This window comes from Girardinichthys multiradiatus, chromosome 6, assembly GCF_021462225.1.
Source record: "Girardinichthys multiradiatus isolate DD_20200921_A chromosome 6, DD_fGirMul_XY1, whole genome shotgun sequence".
Lineage (NCBI taxonomy): Eukaryota > Metazoa > Chordata > Actinopteri > Cyprinodontiformes > Goodeidae > Girardinichthys > Girardinichthys multiradiatus.
In genome coordinates, this window is record NC_061799.1 from 15,509,880 (window position 1) to 15,530,669 (window position 20,790).

Below are 20,790 nucleotides of genomic sequence, written 5' to 3' on the forward strand. Positions count from 1 at the left end.
AAACAGAATTAATCTGTAACAGCGTAAATCATGTTCATGGTATTGTATTTCCCCCACTGTATAAATGAGCCATACAGTATAATTAATAAAACAATATTTTATAAATTAAAAATGAAAATAGTGAAATAGTGAAAAAACAGTTCTGCCCCATATAATAGTCGTTATTTTATTTTTTGCACTTGACTCACAGCTGATATGAAATAGTTTTTAGATGACTGATATTCTGTTACTGGAAGATAGTAAAATTGTTTTATAAATGTTGTACTTGAAAAGTGTCTCAAGACAATACAACAAAGTGTTAAGAATCACACTAGCTGTTTTTTTTTTCTTTTCCCAAATCACATGAACTTCCATGGCACCAGCTAATCAACGGAAAAAAGATCAGCATTTGTTGCCATTTATCTCTCTGCCAGGAAGCAGCAAAGTTACAAATGACAATCAAACACATGGGAACGCAGCTCAGAAGCAGAGTAAATCAGCATGTTTCAAGGTGTTAACAGTGTTTCTGTGAGGCCCCTGGGGGATAGCTGAGGAGAGCATTCATTAGATCACAGATCAGAAGGAGATGAGCTATTTACACAGCGTCTTGTAAAAAAATAAAAAAAACGTCAAAATCAGATGAAAGTCTGTAAACAAAGTAGATCCTCATTGCCATTTCCCAACTGAATGTTTAGACAACAGAAATATTCAGACAAGGGATGTTTAGGCATTGAAATGATTTGTAGGTGGGATAACATATGATAAAAGTGCATATTTGTATTCTAATTAAGTCGCCTTACTTTCTGAATTTAGTTGAACTGTAAATCATGTGTTTATTATAAGACACTGCCACAAAAAAATCAAATAGAACAAATATGTAAAGAATATAGTGACAGAGAGTCTGCAACATAAAAGTGAGCACAATAAACTAAATTTTAATTGACAGATATTGATACACCTACCTCAGCAGCCTTGAAGTGTTTTGTGTCTGCAGACTCCATAATCTCTTGCCCCACAGTAAAGACAGGTATAAATGATAAATTAATAATAATAAGTAACCATAACAACAAGGGAGAAATTTATATAAATGATAAGCCTACAAAGGTTAAAGATGAAATGTTCTTGATTTACGTCAGACCTTTGAACCATGCCTTTCCCTGTCTGTTACTGGAATTTATAGGTCTCAGTCAGATCTGGAAGTACTGGACCACAAAAAGAAAGAAAACTGGAAGGCTGTATTGTGAGTTTCAAAGAGACATCACTGCAGGAAATTGTTTTCAGGTTTCAGCACCTCCTTACTATTAAGTCTGGTTTAGACAGAGACTGCTGACAGAGCACCAGGAGTAAAGCGATGCTGGGTTGCACTGCTTGAAATTTTTAGATGATCTGTGTTTTGGTCATATTTATACCTAAGAAAAACAGCGTATTGATGATATAAAGGCTAAAAAAAAAGTCTATATCTAATTGACATGTACATGAACTTTGATGACATCCTATTCTTAATCAATAAGGTCCAATTTGTTGGTGGACCCACTGCTGCAGGCAGTGGCAAATCTCTTTAGCAGCTCAGTTGTTATAATGGCACAATCACTTATTAACCACATAAATCTCTTTGTTTTACTTTAAAGAAGTGATTTAATTGCAAATGTTTTCCCTTAATTTTTATCATGTGAGCCACATTATGACTGCAGGAAACAGAATGTGGGTTGACCCTCGCCTGCCCAGAAGTGGGCATATGTAGCAAGGGCTTCCTGTTATTTTTTTGAACTGGGTTCAGCTTAGCCCCAGCAGCCATATGTTGGTCACCAGTTTGCAGGGGCCTTCTCTTGATTTTCAGCATGACCGGCCCTGACCGATGACCATCTACTCAGAAACTAAAACAGCTGATCTTTTTTTGATCAGCAAATGCACTATACTAAAGCAGCACCAACTTAAGCTGACAAACACCTTAATGTGGACACTGTTAATGAGGGAAAAATACTCAAAGTTACCCATTTTGAGGATCAATAAGCTGTTAAACATAAAGCCAGAGGATGAATATAGGTTTAAGCAACTACTGAAACTGTATGGAAACTGTACAACATGGTTTGACATGTCTATGGTTCATTCCGGCTGTGAGAGAACAAGAAAAGCAGAATGGTGCACTGCAAACCTTCTCTGTTATGGAAAATGTTTGGTTTAAAAAGTTAGTGTTCTATTGATCTGAGTTAAAGTAAAGATCTATTTTTTCTAGCTCAGAGTGTTTAAATTTTAGTCCTTAGAGCCAGTGTTCTGCAACTTTAAGATGCATTGCTAATATAGAATATTGACAAGAGTTTAAAGGGTATGTGGTAAGTGAATCAAGGATGATGATTGCATGACATATAACATGACCACAATAATCTAAAACTAATTGTGATTACAAAATCAATTGTTAAATCTGACAGGCCTGATTAAAATGCAAAAATAATTCCCCCAAACAGGACATGTGCTGGAGTAGGACTTGGGGGAGAAAAAAGTAGAAGCAGCTCTATTCTTATTCCCCATAGCTGTCATGGATGTCCCTCTCCTTACATCACTATGATACGTTTGACTCCTGAGTGTCACAAACTAAACATATAAATGTCTTCATTTCTATCTTGAATTTTGAAATACTGTTAACCATCTGTGGATTGGACATCAGTTTGAAATAGTATCACACACACACTGCTGGACACTGTAGATGAAGTGTCAAGGCACATCGCTCTCAGAAATCATTTTCATCAAGCTAATGATGTCAACATCAACAAGCCCAAATATGTATTCTCTCTCTATGCAGGAGGAGGATTTCTTCTAGCTACTTTTTTATCCAGGGTAGTACAAGCAAGTACAACTTGCACACATCTTGCGCTAGATGCCCTTCCTGACAATGAGGATTCAAACCGGGGTCCCCCATGTCAACAAAATGACATATATTCTCTCTGTATAATGAAGCCTTTTCTTGTATATGTTTCACAGTGTAGCACTTAGAGCCACGACTTTATAAATGGCCACAAAGTCACTGAATTCAGCTTAATGAGACAGGTCCTGTGACTCCAAGAATATAAAAAGGGAAATCATTGTGTCTGAAAAGTATTTAGACTCTGTGAGTGAAATATTTATTCAAATAAAGCTATGCCCTTTTCCCCAGTAAAGGTCAGCTTTTCTTTTTTAATGGAGCAGTTCATAATGTAACTACTCAGTTAAAAATGAAAGACAGTTCATATTTTTCTCTTTTAATTTGCATGGCAACAGTCCAGCTCACTATTGAAATATCTACATTCTATATTCTTGTAGATTTTGAAATATCTACGAGAATATAGCATTATAAGTTAGCTTTAAATGTACCATCCACTACCTGCCAGTCAAAACATTCACTGTTTAAATCAGAAAACGTCTTATATCCAAGAAAAAGTTTGGGAATGACATATACAAGTCCTGCACAGTGGTCAGAGGGATTTTAAGCCATTCTTCTTGCAGGATAGTGGCCAGGTCACTACGTGATACTGGTGGAGGAAAACGTTTCCTGACTCGCTCCTCCAAAACACCCCAAAGTGGCTCAATAATATTTATATCTAGTGACTGTGCAGGCCATGGGAGATGTTCAACTTCACTTTCATGTTCATCAAACCAATCTTTCACCAGTCTTGCTGTGTGTATTGGTGCATTGTCATCCTGATACACGGCACCACCTTCAGGATACAATGTTTGAACCATTGGATGCACGTGGTCCTCAAGAATGGTTCGGTAGTCCATGGCAGTGACGCGCCCATCTAGCCCAAGTATTGGGCCAAGGGAATGCCATGATATGGCAGCCCAAACCATCACTCTGGGCATGCAACAGTCTGGGTGGTATGCTTCTTTAGGTCTTCTCCACACCGTAACTCTCCTGGATGTGGGGAAAACAGTAAAGGTGGACTCATCAGAGAACAATACATGTTTCACATTGTCCACAGCCCAAGATTTGCGCTCCTTGCACCATTGCAACTGACACTTGGCATTGGCATGAGTGACCAAAGGTTTGGCTATAGCAGCCCGGCCGTGTATATTGACCCCGTGGAGCTCCCGACAGACAGTTCTGGTGGAAACAGGAGAGTTGAGGTGCACATTTAATTCTGCCGTGATGAGGGCCAGCCGTGGTTTTATGTTTTTTGGATACAAACCCGAACATCCCTTTCAGACAGCTTCCTCTTGCGTCCACAGTTAATCCTGTTGGATGTGGTTCGTCCTTCTTGGTGGTATGCTGACATTACCCTGGATACCGTGGCTCTTGATGCATCACAAAGACTTGCTGTCTTGGTCACAGATGCACCAGCAAGACGTGCACCAACAATTTGTCCTCTTTTGAACTCTGGTATGTCACCCATAATGTGTGCATTTCAATATTTTGAGCAAAACTGTGCTCTTACCCTGCTAATTGAACCTTCACACTCTGCTCTTACTAATGCAATGTGCAATCCATGAAGACTGGCTACCAGGCTGGTCCAATTTAGCCATGAAACCAAACTCTGTAATTTTTACAAAATCAGATTCTTATCAGATTATTTCATAGAAGAATACAGATAGAACCACCCAAAAATGACAGGGAGAAATTAAATAACCACAGAGCGAAAAGTGATGGCTATTTCCAGCAGAGTAATGTACCTTGTCACAAAGCTCAAATCATCTCAAACTGGTAGAGTTCACTGCACACCATTGGCTTTCACAGTCACCAACCTTTAATGAATTATGGCAGCTTTGGGATGTGGTGAAACAGGATATTCATATCAAACATGTTCAGCCGACAAACCTGGATCTAAACTCCACTCGCCGTGTTTAGAGGAAGAAGAAGGATAAGTATAACCCCATGATCACCTTCCCTACAGTGAGTAGTACTGTACTGTACGTACTGCAGGAAACGAGTGATATCTGTAATTGCAAACGAAGGTTTCAGTACCAAATATTATGTTTTTTTTTCTTTCTGATGTTTCATATACTTATGTCATGCAATAAAATGCAAATTAAACACTAAAAATCACACAATGTGATTTTCTGGATTTTTGTGTTAGATTCCGTCACTCATAGTTAAGAAGTACCCATGATAAAAATTAAAGACGTCTACATGCTCTGCAAGTGGGAAAACCTGCAAAATCGGCACTGTATCAAATACTTGTTATCTCCACTGTATAAAAGTGGACAATAGATGTAGATTATGGTTTTCGTAAATATGCAAACAGTAGACGTATCATTAGATCTATGTATCCATTATTAACGTCGATCTCAATATAATCTGTAAAGCCCTCGCAAAAAGACTAGAAAAGGTTACTCCTCTCATAATACATCCTGACCAAACTGGATTTATTAAAGGTAGGCATTCATCCACTAATTCACACAGATTACTTAATTTAATAGATTATTCCTACAGTAAAAATATTGAGACCAATATATTATCTCTAGATGCAGAAAAAGCATTTGATAGAGTTACCTGGAAATTCTTGTTTGCAACCTTGACTAAATTTGGTTTTGGAAGCTCTTTCATAAACCGGATAAAAATATTATACAGTTCCCCAGCGGCATGTATCAGAACAAATAACCAAACATCTTCCCGCTTCTGTCCTCAGAGGGGCACCAGGCAGGGATGCCCACTTTCGCCCTCATTATTTGGTATTTTTATTGAACCACTAGCAGCAGCAATCAGACAAACTAAAGATATTAAAGGCATAAAATGCAGGAATATTGAACATAAAATATGTCTTTATGCAGATGATGTATTACTCCTTCTCCAGGATTCGCAAACCTCTGTCGCTCAGGTGATTGGATTGATAAATTCTTCCTCAAGAATTTCAGACTATTCTATAAATTGGTTAAAATCGACAGTTCTTCCTATTAATTGTTCTTTCAACAATTGTCCTAATATACAACTACAATCAGGGAATATTACATATTTGGGCATTAATGTGTCTCCTAGATTGGCAGATTTAACATAACTAAACCACATCCCGCTCTTAAAAAAAGTGGAAGATGATCTCGCTAGATGGAAATCTCTACCCATATCACTCATGGGCAGGGTTGCTTCAATAAAAATGATGGTCTTGCCAAAAATCAATTACTTATTCTCAATGATTCCGAATAAACCGTCATCTGACTGGTTTAGATCTCTGGACTCCTCCATCACTAAATTTTTCTGGAAAGATAAGCCCCTACGTATTAGCCTAAAAACACTACAAAAGACCACAGATAAAGGAGGACTAGATCTGCCTAACTTTAATCTTTACTTCTTAGCTAACAGGCTACATTACATCTCAAAATGGTTTAAATACTGTCCTCTAGATGAACCCTGGCTAGACGTAGAACAGACATTATGCAATAATATAAAGATTTCCGATCTACCATTTATTAGCTCAAATATAAAACGGCATGTATGCTTCAAAAGCCTCAACGTCAGCACCTCTCTGACAGCATGGTGGGAATATCTAAAAATGACAGGGTCTTCACTAATCCCATGCAGACGTACACCCATCTGGAACAACCCTGACATCCCACCATCGGCTTCTCGGCCACGGAAATTTGTGGCGTTTGGGTTCGGGGGGATGTGTTCAATATCGGTGTCCTTGTTGAGGGTGGCCCTGTGGGGAGGTTCTTGTTGGGGTTCACTGGGGGTGGGAGACTGGGATCGGAGCTCGTTGGGGGGTCAGGACTGCTCCGTCCTGGGGTGGCTCCGGTTGGCGGGTTGCTTTGGGCCATGTGGACCCCTCTTTTGTACATAGCCCCCTCTCCGGAGGTGGATGGGGGTTGTTGGGGACTGGGTTCGGGGCAGGGGGGCGGGAGCTGTCTGGGCAGTACAGTCGCTGTCTGCCTGCCTCTGCCCCAGGAGGGAAGGGGACCACCTCCTGGGTCCGGGGGCTGGTTGCCCCGAGGGGGCACCGGCGCCTGGACCTGGGAGTATAGAGTATGCATGGGGAGTGTGAGTGAGTGTATGACGTCCATTGTTGTTTATCCTTATGTTGGGTGTGAGTGATTTTATGTGTATGCATGAGGGTGGGAGTGGGTGAATGTGACTGTGTGCCTGTTTTTTTTTTTTTTTTTTTTGCGACAGGTTGGGTCTTGAACTGCTCCCTCTACTGGATCAGCTTCCTCCCCGTCACACTGCCTGCCGGTGGTTGGAGTCTCTGCCCGCTGGTGTACTTGTGGTTCTCGGTGTCCACGGCCGGGTGCTTTGGTGTGGGCTGGCTCACTCCCGGTGGCTGCTTGCCGGGGCCTGGCCCCCTGGGCTCTGTCGGGCCTCTGCTTGGGGGGTGGTGTGTCCCGGGGTCTTGGGCCTCTGGGTCCATGGCTGGATCTGCTCGGGCGTGGACGGTGTGATGGAAATTCCGGATTTTCTCTTGTTATGAGTCAACTTCTACCCACTTGGATAAGAAAATTCCACAACAACGGCTGCTAGCGGGGCCTGTGGACTCGTCGCTGCAGCTCCCTGGGGCTTTTGCACTGTCGCTGCTGGGTGGTTCCCCTGGGGCTCTCCAATGCTCTTCTCTGGGGGGGTTGCGGTAGTCCCGGCGGTGGTTCTCCTGGGGTTCCTGTGCTTTGGGGGGCCTTTAGATGTCTGTGGCTCGGATCTCCTCAGTGTCCGTCCAGGGACCATGGGGCAGGCCTGTGGGTCCTCACACTCGCTATTGCATATTTTTGTGGAGAAACCTTGTATACAGGAGCGCGTCCACACCCATACTCACAGGTGTTGAGCTTCAGGTGTTGACAGATACACAGACGTTCTATTTTGGGCTGCACCTCTCACTAACTACATTTTACATTCAGAATTACCGTGTACTATTTTGTTAAAAAAAAAACAGCTGCAGGTGTACAAGCAAGCTTGGTGTAATATTGTATTCTCTTTATCCTTCTTTCTCTCCTCCACTCTTTCCTCCTTTTCTCCCCTTTTTCCCCATCTCTCTCTTTTTTGAGCTTCTTTTTTCCTTTTCATTTCAGTCTCCATGTCCGTAACAATTGAAATATTCCCAAAGACGTTTATAACAAAGTTTCTTTTATAAATATCAAGCAGAGCTTTAAAGCGTTAGCTGTGATGCTCTGCTTGTGAAAGTAAATCTGTTGGGCAATTTCTTGGCACTCAGACAACAATTCTGAGCGATATTCTGCCGGACAGGACACGGTAAAAAAAAAAAAAAAAAAAAAATCTATGTTTCGTTTTTTAATCATTCAAAAGTCAGTGCTAAAGGAGATCTTCACATATTCATTTTCATTATCAGTATGAAAAAAAACTATTGTTGAACTTAGAAAGTGCAGAATCTTTCCTATTATGTATCTGCAAATATTTGTTAATGTTTTTCTTTATTTTCCAGCAAACAGTGAAAGATCATTCCTTCCATTAACCACATATAGAAAAATGTCTACAACACAATCCTGTTATACAAGAATTTTATTAGGAGCACAATACTGTCAGACATGGAAGTCACAACTTACTATTTCAGTGTCCAATAATGCTTCAGGCTAATAACCTGTTATTGTCCTTTTGCACTTTCTTTTTAAATAAACAAGTAGCAAAACTCATAAACCAAACATTAATTCTTCTCCAGTTCATAATAAATTTACAGCAAAACAAGTAAACAGGATCTGAGTTAAGATTTTTGCTGGGAAGGTGTGTATCCGACAATGAGTTAAATACAATTAGAAATACAATTTTAGTTTGGGACACTTTAACGTTTAATTTGGTTCATTCATTTATATATATATATATATATATATATATATATATATATATATATATTTCTTTTTTTGTTTTTGTTTTTTACCCCCAACTAACTTTCTTTAGCAAGTCAAAATGTACACATTTTCTGTAGCCATCAACAAGTACCTCACATAATTCTGGTAGAATATTTTACCACTGTTCTTATCGGAAATGGCAGAGCTTATTTAATTAGGTTGGTTTTCTGTTAATGTCTTAGTCCTTAAGTGTGGCCTGCTTTTTTATTTTGATGTGTGCTTCGGTTCATTGTCCTGTTTCAACAACAAGTGTCCAGGTTTCATCCATCTAGTTTTTTATTTGGAGTGAAGCCAAATAATGTGGAGGTAGCCCTCTTTTTTATTACCCCAACAATTTATTCAAAACACCAGTATAATTTCAAGTGAGTCCACTCCACGATGCTACCACCAACATTCTTTAGAATTGCTGTTCTGGGTTTTTTATTTAGAGGGCATAACATTTACAACTCAAAAACATTTTCTTCTCACTGAAGCACAATCTTTGTCTCATCTGACCATCAACCTTTTCTTAAGAAGGACTTGTCCATGTTGAACGACTCCAATTTAAGCCAAGCTTGAAAGCTTTGGTTTTGATCTAGAGGTTTTCTTTCCTGGGCCTCACCCTCTCTTACCATGACAATGTAAAACTTTCTTCACTGTTGATGGCAAAACTCGTGTTCCAGTATCTCCCTCTTATGATAGGGTTTAGCATTGGTGGTTCTTGGGTTGTTCCTAAACAACTTTAAAACCTTTTCTTTCATCTGGAGGTGACAGTCAGATTGTTGAAGCTTGGACATTGGCCGTTTCAATGGAACAATGATCCAAAGATTAGATTAAAACCTGTTTGAAGATGGATAAAGGAGGCTAATATTAAGCTTCTGCAATGGCTTGCCAAGACTCTAAACTCAAGCCTGCTAAAACTTTGTCAACAATGTATAAAAACTGGGTCAGGGAGATGGATCAGATTATTAAAATTACCTGTACAGATTCTGCCAAGAGTGGTCTAATATCCAGCTAAAATTATGCCTTTTAGAGGTTTTAAAAAGTATGTAGTTGCAGATGTGCTGCATATTTCCAAACTTAGTCTGTCTTCGCTCTGTTAGTGTACACACTCTGTGTCAATTGTCCACAGGACATAAACATCATAGAACAAGTTGCAAATTTTCTTATGAAACTTAGGTTGAACATGATAAATATAGTTAATATTTACAACAAGCATTGTGACTTCAACCCTTTGTCTTACACTGTAAACTGGGACAAAAATGTACTAGATCTTCTTCAAAATTTGTCTACATTTTGCTGTTTCCTCCCAACACTACAATGATGTTAGAATTACCTCTAAGGTCCAGCACAGAAGTGGAGAGGAGCAAAAATGTTTGCAAAAACATAGAAAGTGTTATTGACTCATGCTTGAATTAATAGCACCTGATTAAGATTTTTGGTTACATTTCTGTCCTGATATGAAGATGGAACAAGTTAACCAACCACTGATAGAAAAGCAAAGTGGCTAAATAATTCTGTTGCTTCCTGGATGTCACCTGGGTCCAATTTAACATAGCAGCTTTGTTTGGCCCAGTTACTGCTCTCTTTGCAGTCTAGACACAGACACAGTCAATGGATGCAGAGCGGATCGTCTTCGGAGTTATGAACAATTTAACAATCAAAACACTGCTTCTGGCTTCAAATCATCAGCCAGTTCTGTTTCATTTCCTTTTTTCCTGCTGCTACTCCATAATTGATTTTGTTTTTGAACCTGTTTATTACCCTGTGAATCGTGATCACTAAGACCTCTTCATCAACAACACAGCGATGATTAAAACTCACAGAAACAATAGTTAATAAAAAAAACAAGTGCAGATGAAATTAGAACACCAAGCAGTATAAGTCTCCTGAAAAGGATTGCTGTCCGTCGACATTTACATTTTGCATCATGACATAAAACGATGATAATTCATAACATCATTTAAATCAGGCAAATGTCTTTGCTACACTTGAACGTAATGATGTAAACAAAGATTTTGTTGAGGGTATTTCGTTATAAGATCCTGATGCCGAATGAAGCACTTGTTCCTCTTGTTGAAGCTTCTTTTGTCACCAATCCAAAAGCTATACTTAGGAAAAGTGGCATCTTTAAATGTCTCTCACCTTACATCTACTGCATCCTCCATTACTGTCATGTCTGTCTTGCATTTAGCTGATGGGTTGATGGCGAGCTCAGCAGGAGGGATGACAAAGCTTTTGCTCAGAGGAAGCCACATTCCTTCCCCAAGGGTGTATGTAAATCTGCAAGAAGACAATAGCAGTCACAGAGGTGGGCTTTTCATGTGAGGAAACAACAACACCAAGGTAAAGTAAAAGGTAGAGTTACTTGTGGTAGAAGCAACATGAGTTTATACATTTTGAAGATAATATTGTGTTGGGGAAACTCTAAGTCGAACAGATAAGTTGGGGATCTCTTTTTAATAACCAACAATTCAACTTTTAAAACACAAGCATCACATAAAGGGTGTAGAGACTATTGATCAAGAACAGAACAAACTGTAAGCTAATGGGCATGCTTTTAGGGTGCAATGGGACATCTAACTGGAAGGAGTTTTCTAAGTTGCCCTGTTGTGTTGACAGAGTGGACTCACAAAGACTGTAAGGCAACTACATTAGAACTACTTTAGAAAAGCAATGACGAAGACTCCATCACTCAGACGCATTAAAAATGTTTGACCTACATAGGGATATCTTGCATCAATTTCAAATTTTTGCATAAACAACAACAGAGCAAACAGTGTTTATGGATGCAATGCTTACTCAATGTAAAACCATGATAAAACGGGCCACTAAGAGTTTCCCCTGAGACAGCAAACAACAATGAATCTGTGACCAACAGATGCCTGGAACAAAGCTTTTAAAGCATTTTTGTGTTGCAGAACAATTGACATTATCAGACTGTAAATTGAAATTAACTGCAATATTTAAAACTTTAAGATAAACAGTGCATGGTGAATAACATGAAATTATTTATTAGCCCTGATTAATAATCCATGCTTACTTGTATTACAAAAGACAATGTTTTTTTTTTAAGAAAAGGTTTTTTAAGCATTGTTATGCCAACTAACCACTTTCTAAATTTTCAATTGGTGAATTTGCATTTAATAAATGCATGCTTAGCATATGAAAAGGGCAGTGAAATCAGAAGATTGTGTTCACTACCACTCATTGCAAGACCAGAGTGATGAAACCACCACACTAACCGAACATTCAATTAAATGAATGAATCATCTTGTTATAAAATTACAATTTGAAATTGATGAAAGTGAAGCTATTTTCCAAATAAAATAAGACTTAATTTTAACTTATTGTTGAAACTTTTTTTTTAAGTATTATTTTCATATTATTTGTAGGGAAGCAGTTGCAACATCCTATTTTACCTGCTCCTATGGGACCATGTTCGGCAGTGGTGCTGAGATTCCCTGTGATGCAGAATGACGTACAAGGGTGACCACAAGATAAGTTAGCTGGCACTTAACGAGCCCTGTTATAATGGACAACTAGGGACTTGTGTGCTGCTATACAACTTATTTGCTTCGCTCTAACAGAAACTGGAGGTGAATAAACACTAAGGGTCCTCATGAGGAAACAGTTGTTGGGAGGAAAACATGTTTGCAATGCTTAGAGGAACTCCCTGTGGTTATTACTGAGTGGAAGGCAAGTGTTGTGTGTTTGAAGGCCTACTCTCATCTTTCCTTCATGGTTTGTTCTGCTTCATTTTACTCTCTGTAATAATAATTTTGTTAAATGATAAGATCTGCTTAAGCAAACAAAATTATGGATGCACAGCTCATCAAAACCTTGCTTCAAGTAAAGGTAAAGTCCTGGATTTTTGGATTAAAATAGGTAGAGACTAAAATTGGTTAAATTGGGATGGATAGGTGGTTAAGAACACGCTGAGGACAAAATGTTAAAACGTTCAGCCTTGTAGTAATTGGCCAACTTTCGAGAACATCCCAACAGGGGCAGGCAATCTTTCAAAGTCTTTTATTAAGCTCTAGGCTTTCCTTTTCCATCCGTTCCTAACAAACAGTGCTAACAGAGTGGTCTAAATGAGCTGGAAAAGGTAGCCCTCTCCTGTAGTGCAAGTAGTGTAACAAAGAAAACAGAAGATTATCTTGTTTTTATTGCTGCCCTGCCATGGAGGATTAATGTGATAAATACACAAGCACACCCACTGTATAGACAACAAACCCAAAAATCAATGTAAAATGAACAGTGTTAGCACAGTCATCATTGTTTTTTTTTACTTTGTAAAACTGTGGTATACCACCAATTTCTTCTTTTTTTTTTTTTTTTCTCCGGTCTGGTGATCTGTCAAGGGTGTACCCTGCCTCTTGCTCAATGATCTCTGAACATAGGCACTGTTGTCCACTTTAGTTGTAAAGCTTGGCAAGTAAGACAGAGTTAGTTGGGATTTGTTATTTTCAGTTGTCACGATGAATACATCCTTAAGTATTGCTGTGACCAACAAATATGCAAATCTATAGCTATAGCGTCTGTGGCAACTGATTACTGGTCAGGCAATCAGACAATGAGCAGGAAAATGAAAATTGGCAAACTTCATAATAAGATGATTTTTTTTGTTTTTAATATTTAACCTAGCCAAGTAATGGCACATATTTCATGAGGATAGCCCCAGCTAAATCAACACACTTTGACATAGGTGACACTACAATAAACAAGCAAGATGGGAAAAGCACAAGTTTACCACAAATATGAGATCACCAATGTTACATAATGGGTAAAACTGAAATAGTGGGGGGCTTACTATTGATATTACCCATTACTATTAGTTTGAAATATCAAAACAAACTAAAAACTACCTTGGGTGAAAAGCAGACAAACGTTAAGAGGACAATCTAAAGTCTATAGAATTTTTATAAAGTCAATGTCTCAGCTTTGTCTTTTCAGCTCTTTTTTGGGAAATAACAAAAGATGCTGCCTTAAATCTTCATATACACTCACCGACCACTTTATTAGGTACACCTGTCCAACTGCTCGTTAACGCACATTTCTAATCAGCCAATCACATGTCAGCAACTAAATGCATTTAGGCATGTAGACATGGTCAAGATTATCTGCTGCAGTTGAAACTGATCATCAGAACGGGGAAGAAAGGTGATTTAAGTGATTTTGAACGTGGCATGGTTTTTGGTGCCAGACGGGCTCGTATGAGTATTTCAGAAACTGCTGATCTACTGGGATTTTCACGCACTACCATCTCTAGGGTTTACAGAGAATGGTCCAAAAAAAGAGAAAATATCCAGTGAGCGGCAGTTCTATGGGCACAAATGCCTTGTTGATGCCAGAGGTCAGAGGAGAATAGCCAGACTGGTTCGAGCTGATAGAAAGGCAACAGTAACTCAAATAACCACTCGTTACAACCAAGGCATGCAGAAGAGCATCTCTGAATGCACAACACGTCTAACCTTGAGGTGGATGGGCTTAAAGCAGCAGAAGACCCCACCGGGTACCAATCCTGTCAGCTAAGAACAGGAAACTGGGGCTACAATTCGCACAGGATCACCAAAATTGGACAATAGAAGATTGGAAAAACGTTGCCTGGTCTGATGAGTCTCGATTTCTGCTGCAACATTCGGATGGTAGGGTCAGAATTTGGCGTCAACAACATGAAGGCATGGATCCATCCTGCCTTGTATCAATGGTTCAGGCTGGTGGTGGTGGTGTCATGGTGTGGGGGATATTTTCTTGGCACACTTTGGGCCCCTTAGTACCAACTGAGCATTGTGTCAATGCCACAGCCTACCTGAGTATTGTTGCTGACCATGTCCATCCCTTTATGACCACTGTGTATCCATCTTCTGATGGTTACTTCCAGCAGGATAACGCACCATGTCATAAAGCACGAATCATCTCAAACTGGTTTCTTGAACATGACAATGAGTTCATTGTACTCAAATGGCCTCCACAGTTACCAGATCTCAATCCAATAGAGCACCTTTAGGATGGGGTGGAACAGGAGATTTGCATCATGGATGTGCAGCCGACCAATTTGCAGCATCTGTGTGATGCTATCATGTCAATATGGACCAAACTCTCTGAGGAATGTTTCCAGTACCTTGTTGAATCTATGCCACGAAGGATTAAGGCAGTTCTGAAGGCAAAAGGGGGTCCACCCTGGTACTAGCAAGGTGTACCTAATAAAGTGGCCGGTGAGTGTATATTAGTGAGTACCCATGCGCACAACCACTTGCACGTATTTTGTCTGGTTTTAATCACTTTGCATGAGATTTATTTTCTTTTAATGTAGCATCAACACATCCTTCTGCAATGGGTTTATAGAGATGTGAGCATGAGGAGCTCTTGAATTTACTATGAAATTGCAGTAGATTTTGTCATCCTTTTTGGGTGTACCTGCAGATTAGTTGGTAACAGAGACTGGAGACTAGTCCGAGGGCCAAAACCAAAGCACACTGACAGTCTTAAACCAGTAGCTTAAACAAACACCATTTTATGAAGCTTTGAACAGTTATCAATTATGCAATGAGTGATTATTTACACAAACGCTAAAGAATATTTTTACAGAAAAGGTAAGTGTAAACTATAATTATGGACCCCCGATATGTTGGTGCGTTAAAGTGAAACTAAACCCCATATAAAAGCATAATTCCGCCCCGAGACAAATTTTTTTAATTTTCAACAAAGTCTATTAGTTCGAGCCGGCGGCTCAAGGCACTGACTCAGGATACTCAAAGCTGGCGCTACAGAGGCAGTGGCGGACAGAATAGGTCCAGTTTCTCAGTGGTAAAGTGATGTTAGCAGCATCATTGCTAACATGGGCTAACATTTAATGCAGTAACAAACTTTGAGAAAGTTTCCATTTACATGTAGATTTATATTATCTCAAGTAATGTACAGTACATGATCAAAGGTATAAAGCATAAAACTCTATGCATGTGTCTGAGTGAGATGGTTTTATACCCAAACGCAGGCGCTGTGACATAGACATGCTGTACCGTTTGAACCAATAGGAAAATTCAGCTGCGATAGCCACTGTTAAGACCCAGTTTATACAGTTTGTCTGCAAAATAATTTGATTTGGAGTTTGGTTCCATTTGAAGCTTAAAAATCTCTATATCTTTGTTTGACAGATTTAATTAGAAGTAAAACTGCTTCTTAGCTGATTTATACTTGTGATTCATCTGGTGAAGTAATTAACCTATTACAATGAGCCATGGATGTGAAGGTGAGTGATTTAAGTTTAACACTTTGTATTTATCTGAAACTCTTATTTTGATGTCTAAAACGTAGGAATTCTTAAATTGCCCTGTTGTGTCAACAGAAGGAACTGACAAAGACTGTTTGTAAGACAACTAGTTGGAAAAGCAATCAAAAAGCCTCCACAACTTTCAAATATGTTGTGTGACTGAATAAAACAACCGGTAGAGTAATAAAGTCAAGTGATCTGTAAGCAAAGTACAAATGCTATAATTAGCCAACTGTTAGCTGCAAAGGGAGCTTAAGTTGGCATATGTTTCCTGTCAGCAGCAAACTCAAGGGCTATTTCACAGTATTCTTCATTAGTCTGGACTACAATTGATCCTCTTTTGTTTAATATAAAATACTTGGACTGAATATTCTCGATTAAAAATATTCATTTTAGCTTGGGTTAAGGAGGATTTAAGGAGCTCTTATTCTATTTGTGGAAACACAGAAAAGAAGCATTTCCATTGCTCTATGGAATAGTCAAACCTGGACTGGTATATTCTATGCAGACTACAGAAATTAAAAAAGGGAAATTATAAGAAAGTTTTCATATTGTGCTTCAAATTCTTGAAACCCTCGAAACCCCATTTCACTTATTGTCTCTTCTTGTAAACTGGATGTATTGTTATATGCATTTCACACAGCAAGACCTGATTCAACAGTTGAAACCTAAAATGGTCAAAACATTGACTTTTATGGAGAAAGAACAATAAAAAACAGTAATGCAAAACATCAAAAATGTTTAAGATGTGATCCTTTTTTTCGGGTATACCATTTTAATTAATGCTATTTTTTAATTCACTGGTTGCATTAAATTGCAGTCTCATATTCATTTTAAGTCACAAGTAGAGAAACAGTCATACTGTAGATGTATCCCAGTAGTCCACGTGATTGATGGCAGCAATCAAAATGTGTAATGTAGCCAGATAGATGTACGTTTTGTGAAGTTATTTTACCTGAAAATGCGATCAGATGGTTGTTCGCCCATCACAAGATCAAAACCACGCTGGAAGATGGTGTAAGGCCAAGGACTTGTAGCAGGGAAAAATAGATCAGAGACAAAGACAATGAGAGATGAGAATAAAACTGATCATTAGAATCAAAGCTGGAAAAGTTCACAATTTTTTAGAATAGGCTACCTATCCTCCTAATCCAAACTTTCCAAACCCTGTAGCCACATTTCTATGTCTACCTCCAAAGCTTCACAACATAATATAACAGTATTACAGTATGCTTTGTGTAAACAGGCAGACTGAAAATGTGTTCTGCTGCAGCAGACATAAAATGTGACTTTGGCTCATATTTATTTACCAGGGGAGTGGATAAGAGGCGATGACAAGATGAGACAGAGGAAGGAAGACGCACAGAAACAGAGGGAGATATAGATATAGATGGAAGCAGCAAAAGCTGGGGGAAAAAATAAAAAGGGACAAGCAGTGAGAGTGAGAAAAACATTGTGGAAATGAGACAGATGCCAAGAGGCAGAAGTGAGAGAGGGAGAATGATAGAGATTAATGGGGAGTGGCAGCTTTGGGACTTAACAGTCTGCAAAGTGAAAGTGCAAGAAAGGGAAGTGACAGGGGCCCGATGTCGTTCGGAGAAAACTCCTTCACCACTGTAAGAAAAAGAACATCAGTAATAAGTGGGAGAAGCTTCCATGCCATGGGCTGCGATCATTAAACATTTAAGTCACCCATGGGTGCCCACTCTGTTACACAGTGACAGGGACATAGGAGGGAGACCAGGGGAATTAGAAGCAGACATGCACAGTTGGGTGAGCTGAAGGAAATTTTCAAAAAAGCAAACCATAGACAGAACATAAAATAAATGCCTGCTCTGCCTACTGGAAGACATTGCTGTGTAAAAACTAGCAAATTCTATTCTTTCCATTGTCACATTTATTCTTGCTGATCCGAAACGCAGTGGCAATCCACAATATAAAAAAAAGGAAGCCAAATAGGGAATTTACTCAGTCTATTACACTTCTTAAAAGGTATCATGTGGAGCTTACAGCCACAAGTGATTTTATTTTTAAGTGACTCTTAGTGTTTCATTGTAGGTCCCTATAGGTTCTGTGTTTGTGCAGAAGGCAAACCACATAGAAAAATAAGGTGCACTGTATGTTCTTCAGATATTTCCTTTCTTCAAATATGTGGGATTTCAATAAATCATAATGAAAAATGAAGTCAATATTACTGTAAAACAGCTTTGCTTGTTGATTTGCGACAGAGACAAACTATTCCTTTTATAAAACATTTCAAGCCTTGCCTTGGATGTTTTCTGGATGTATAGGTGTGATTTGTGAAATGGTTGAAGAGTCCTTTGAGGTTCAAGCTGACCTGCTGTTGTTAGGTTTCTGAGTCACCAACCATGGTAGTGAGAAGGCCATCAGTTTGCAATCACACTGTGTATTATATTGCCATGTATTTTGCTGTATCTAAAATTGTGTCTAAAAGGGACAAAATCTAGCAAATTTTGTGGAACATCAGGTCTTGTCACATCAATTTAGTAAACATCTCAATTTTACATCATTTTGTATACTATGTGTGCATTAGGGTTATCTGTCAGGTTTGACAAGGCGGAGGACCCCAGAATGTAGAAGGCTAGACATCAACGTAGTGCAAGTAAAGACTTAATCAAAAGAAAACAAACTGGCAAACAGGTGGTTGCAGGTGCTGGCTTGACATGAGCGAAGGACATGACATGAATAGAGACAATGTTTCTGTGAAGAATAAACAGGATGAGGGTGTATATGAACGGCAAGACACAGGTGAAAAACAAAATTGATTAACATTGTTCAGGTGGACCAAATGAAACTATTTGCAAACAGACAGGAGAGAACAAAACGTGGCTGGAGCAAAACAGAAATTCAAGGATACAAAGTAATTGGGAAAACATAACGTACAGAACATGAACTAGAAAACAATAATAAGAAACTAAAGCACAGCCAGGAACACGATCAAAAATGCAAACTGGAAAAGGGAATAACTAGAAACCAAACATAAACCCAAACACCCTTAAAGCATGACAACCACCCAACACATAAAACATCCATAACAACCCTGGCCCACATCTGCTATTTTGTCAACTTGTGATTTATTTATTTCATGTTTAATAATTTGGAGATAAAAATTTCAAGTTATTTACAAAGTTTGGAAGCACCCATAGTGGTTAAATTATTTTTAGCTGAATTAATCAGAAAGTAGGTAAGAGTATGTCAGATGAAGTTGTTCCAACCATTTAGCATCCTGAGGTGAGCGAATCTCTATTAGTGTAGACAGAGTCTGAGTTTGAAAGAAATAAAATATATTATTATATTCATAATATTATCGGTCTGGATAATACTTAAACAGTATTGTCATATACTGAGGATTACGCAAAGCAACTTTGCATTTGTTTAAATAATCTGGTCAGTAAGCAAGACGATTTCATTTGTTATTATTGTTTTGAATGTCTTGAAATGATAGCATGAGGAATATTTGACACATTGTATGTCTAGTGTGCTGGGACGAGGCTGGCTGTCATGATGATTTAATAAGAGCCAAAGGCTGGCAAAAGGGTATGTTCTCTATCAAATCCTAAAGATAAAGCCCAGCAATATTAAATTTATCTATTTTCCTCAAATAAAACATGTAGAAGACCAGTGCAACAGAACTCTGGAACTGCAGATGCTACAAACCATTAAAACATAAAACTACAAAATTAAAAGCTGCACATGGACATTAATTGTACACATTGTTGGTGGTAGGTTTGGGACCTTTTAGTTACTCTGAAAATAATTCAGATCAGTCTAGTACCCAAAGATTTTCCACCATAAACACTGAAAATCATTTACTGTTAGGTGTAATATTTGCCTTTTACATTTTTCCAAGAAAGGAGACTGGGTAACGTGCATTAAGGGGAGTACTAATACATGTATCCGTGAAAAAAAACCTTTGGTACAGTCCCTTCAGTTTGGCAGACATATGTACCGGAAGAAACCAGAATTGTTTCAAACCTGGATGAATAGACTAGAATAGAAGGAATAGAAATATCCATTATTGTCTCACAGAGGGGAAATTTAGGTTTACCAGCGGCAAAGTGACAGGCAAAATTTAAGCATGCAGATTCACACAAAGGTAAAAATATAAAAACAATAAAGCAAGAATAAGTGACTGTACAGTAAGAGAAACATTTACAGCATATAGAAAAATACAGTACAGGTATAAAAAAGCATACTCAGATTAAATGAAATGTGCAACTGAGTAGGATGATTTTGAGAAATAATGTATAATTGTGCATAAAAAAAACAACAACAGACTGTGCAAAAACTACTGGAATGTAAACACCTTTTGAGTTTGCTGGGAGCAGTGGTGAATATAAAGTCTTACAGCCGCTGGGAGGAAGAATCTATGATAATGCTCCTCTGTGCACCTAGGGTGCAGTGGTCTTTCAGTAAGGAGTGCCTCGGTTCTGCAGCAGCTTCATGATGTTATTTTTGCTACGGTCCTTCTGTCTCCCACCAACAGCCAGTGGAGTTAATCGAAAAGTGTGCAGTGTAGAGGGTGAACAGGAATGGTGCCAGCACAGTTCCCTGCAGGGCACCCGTACTGCAAACCAGTCAGTCAGAGACATAGTCTCATGTTCTCACATACTGCAGGTAGCTAGTGAGGTAGTCCAGTGTCCACTGTGACTAGTGGTGGTCAACTGCTGACAGTTCCGGCTTGTCCCTCAGAGGTCTGAGCTGGATGGTATTATAGGCAATGAGGAGGTCAAAGAACAAATCTTCACATTGCCTCTATGCTTCTCCAAGTGTGAAAGAGCGTAGTGCAG

At 38.9% G+C, this 20,790-nt stretch overlaps 1 protein-coding gene across 4 annotated transcripts in view; it reads right to left on the minus strand.

Moving 5' to 3' along the window:
• The window catches only part of astn1 (astrotactin 1), a 523,796-nt gene that overhangs the window by 298,868 nt on the left and 204,138 nt on the right, over positions 1 to 20,790 (minus strand). For all 4 annotated transcript variants that reach the window (XM_047368543.1, XM_047368541.1, XM_047368540.1 and 1 more), the window contains 2 exons: positions 16,935 to 17,009; positions 10,852 to 10,989 (listed from right to left, as the gene is read on the minus strand). In XM_047368543.1, the coding sequence (XP_047224499.1) occupies positions 10,852 to 10,989; positions 16,935 to 17,009 (213 nt within the window). The remainder of the gene's footprint in view (positions 1 to 10,851; positions 10,990 to 16,934; positions 17,010 to 20,790) is intronic.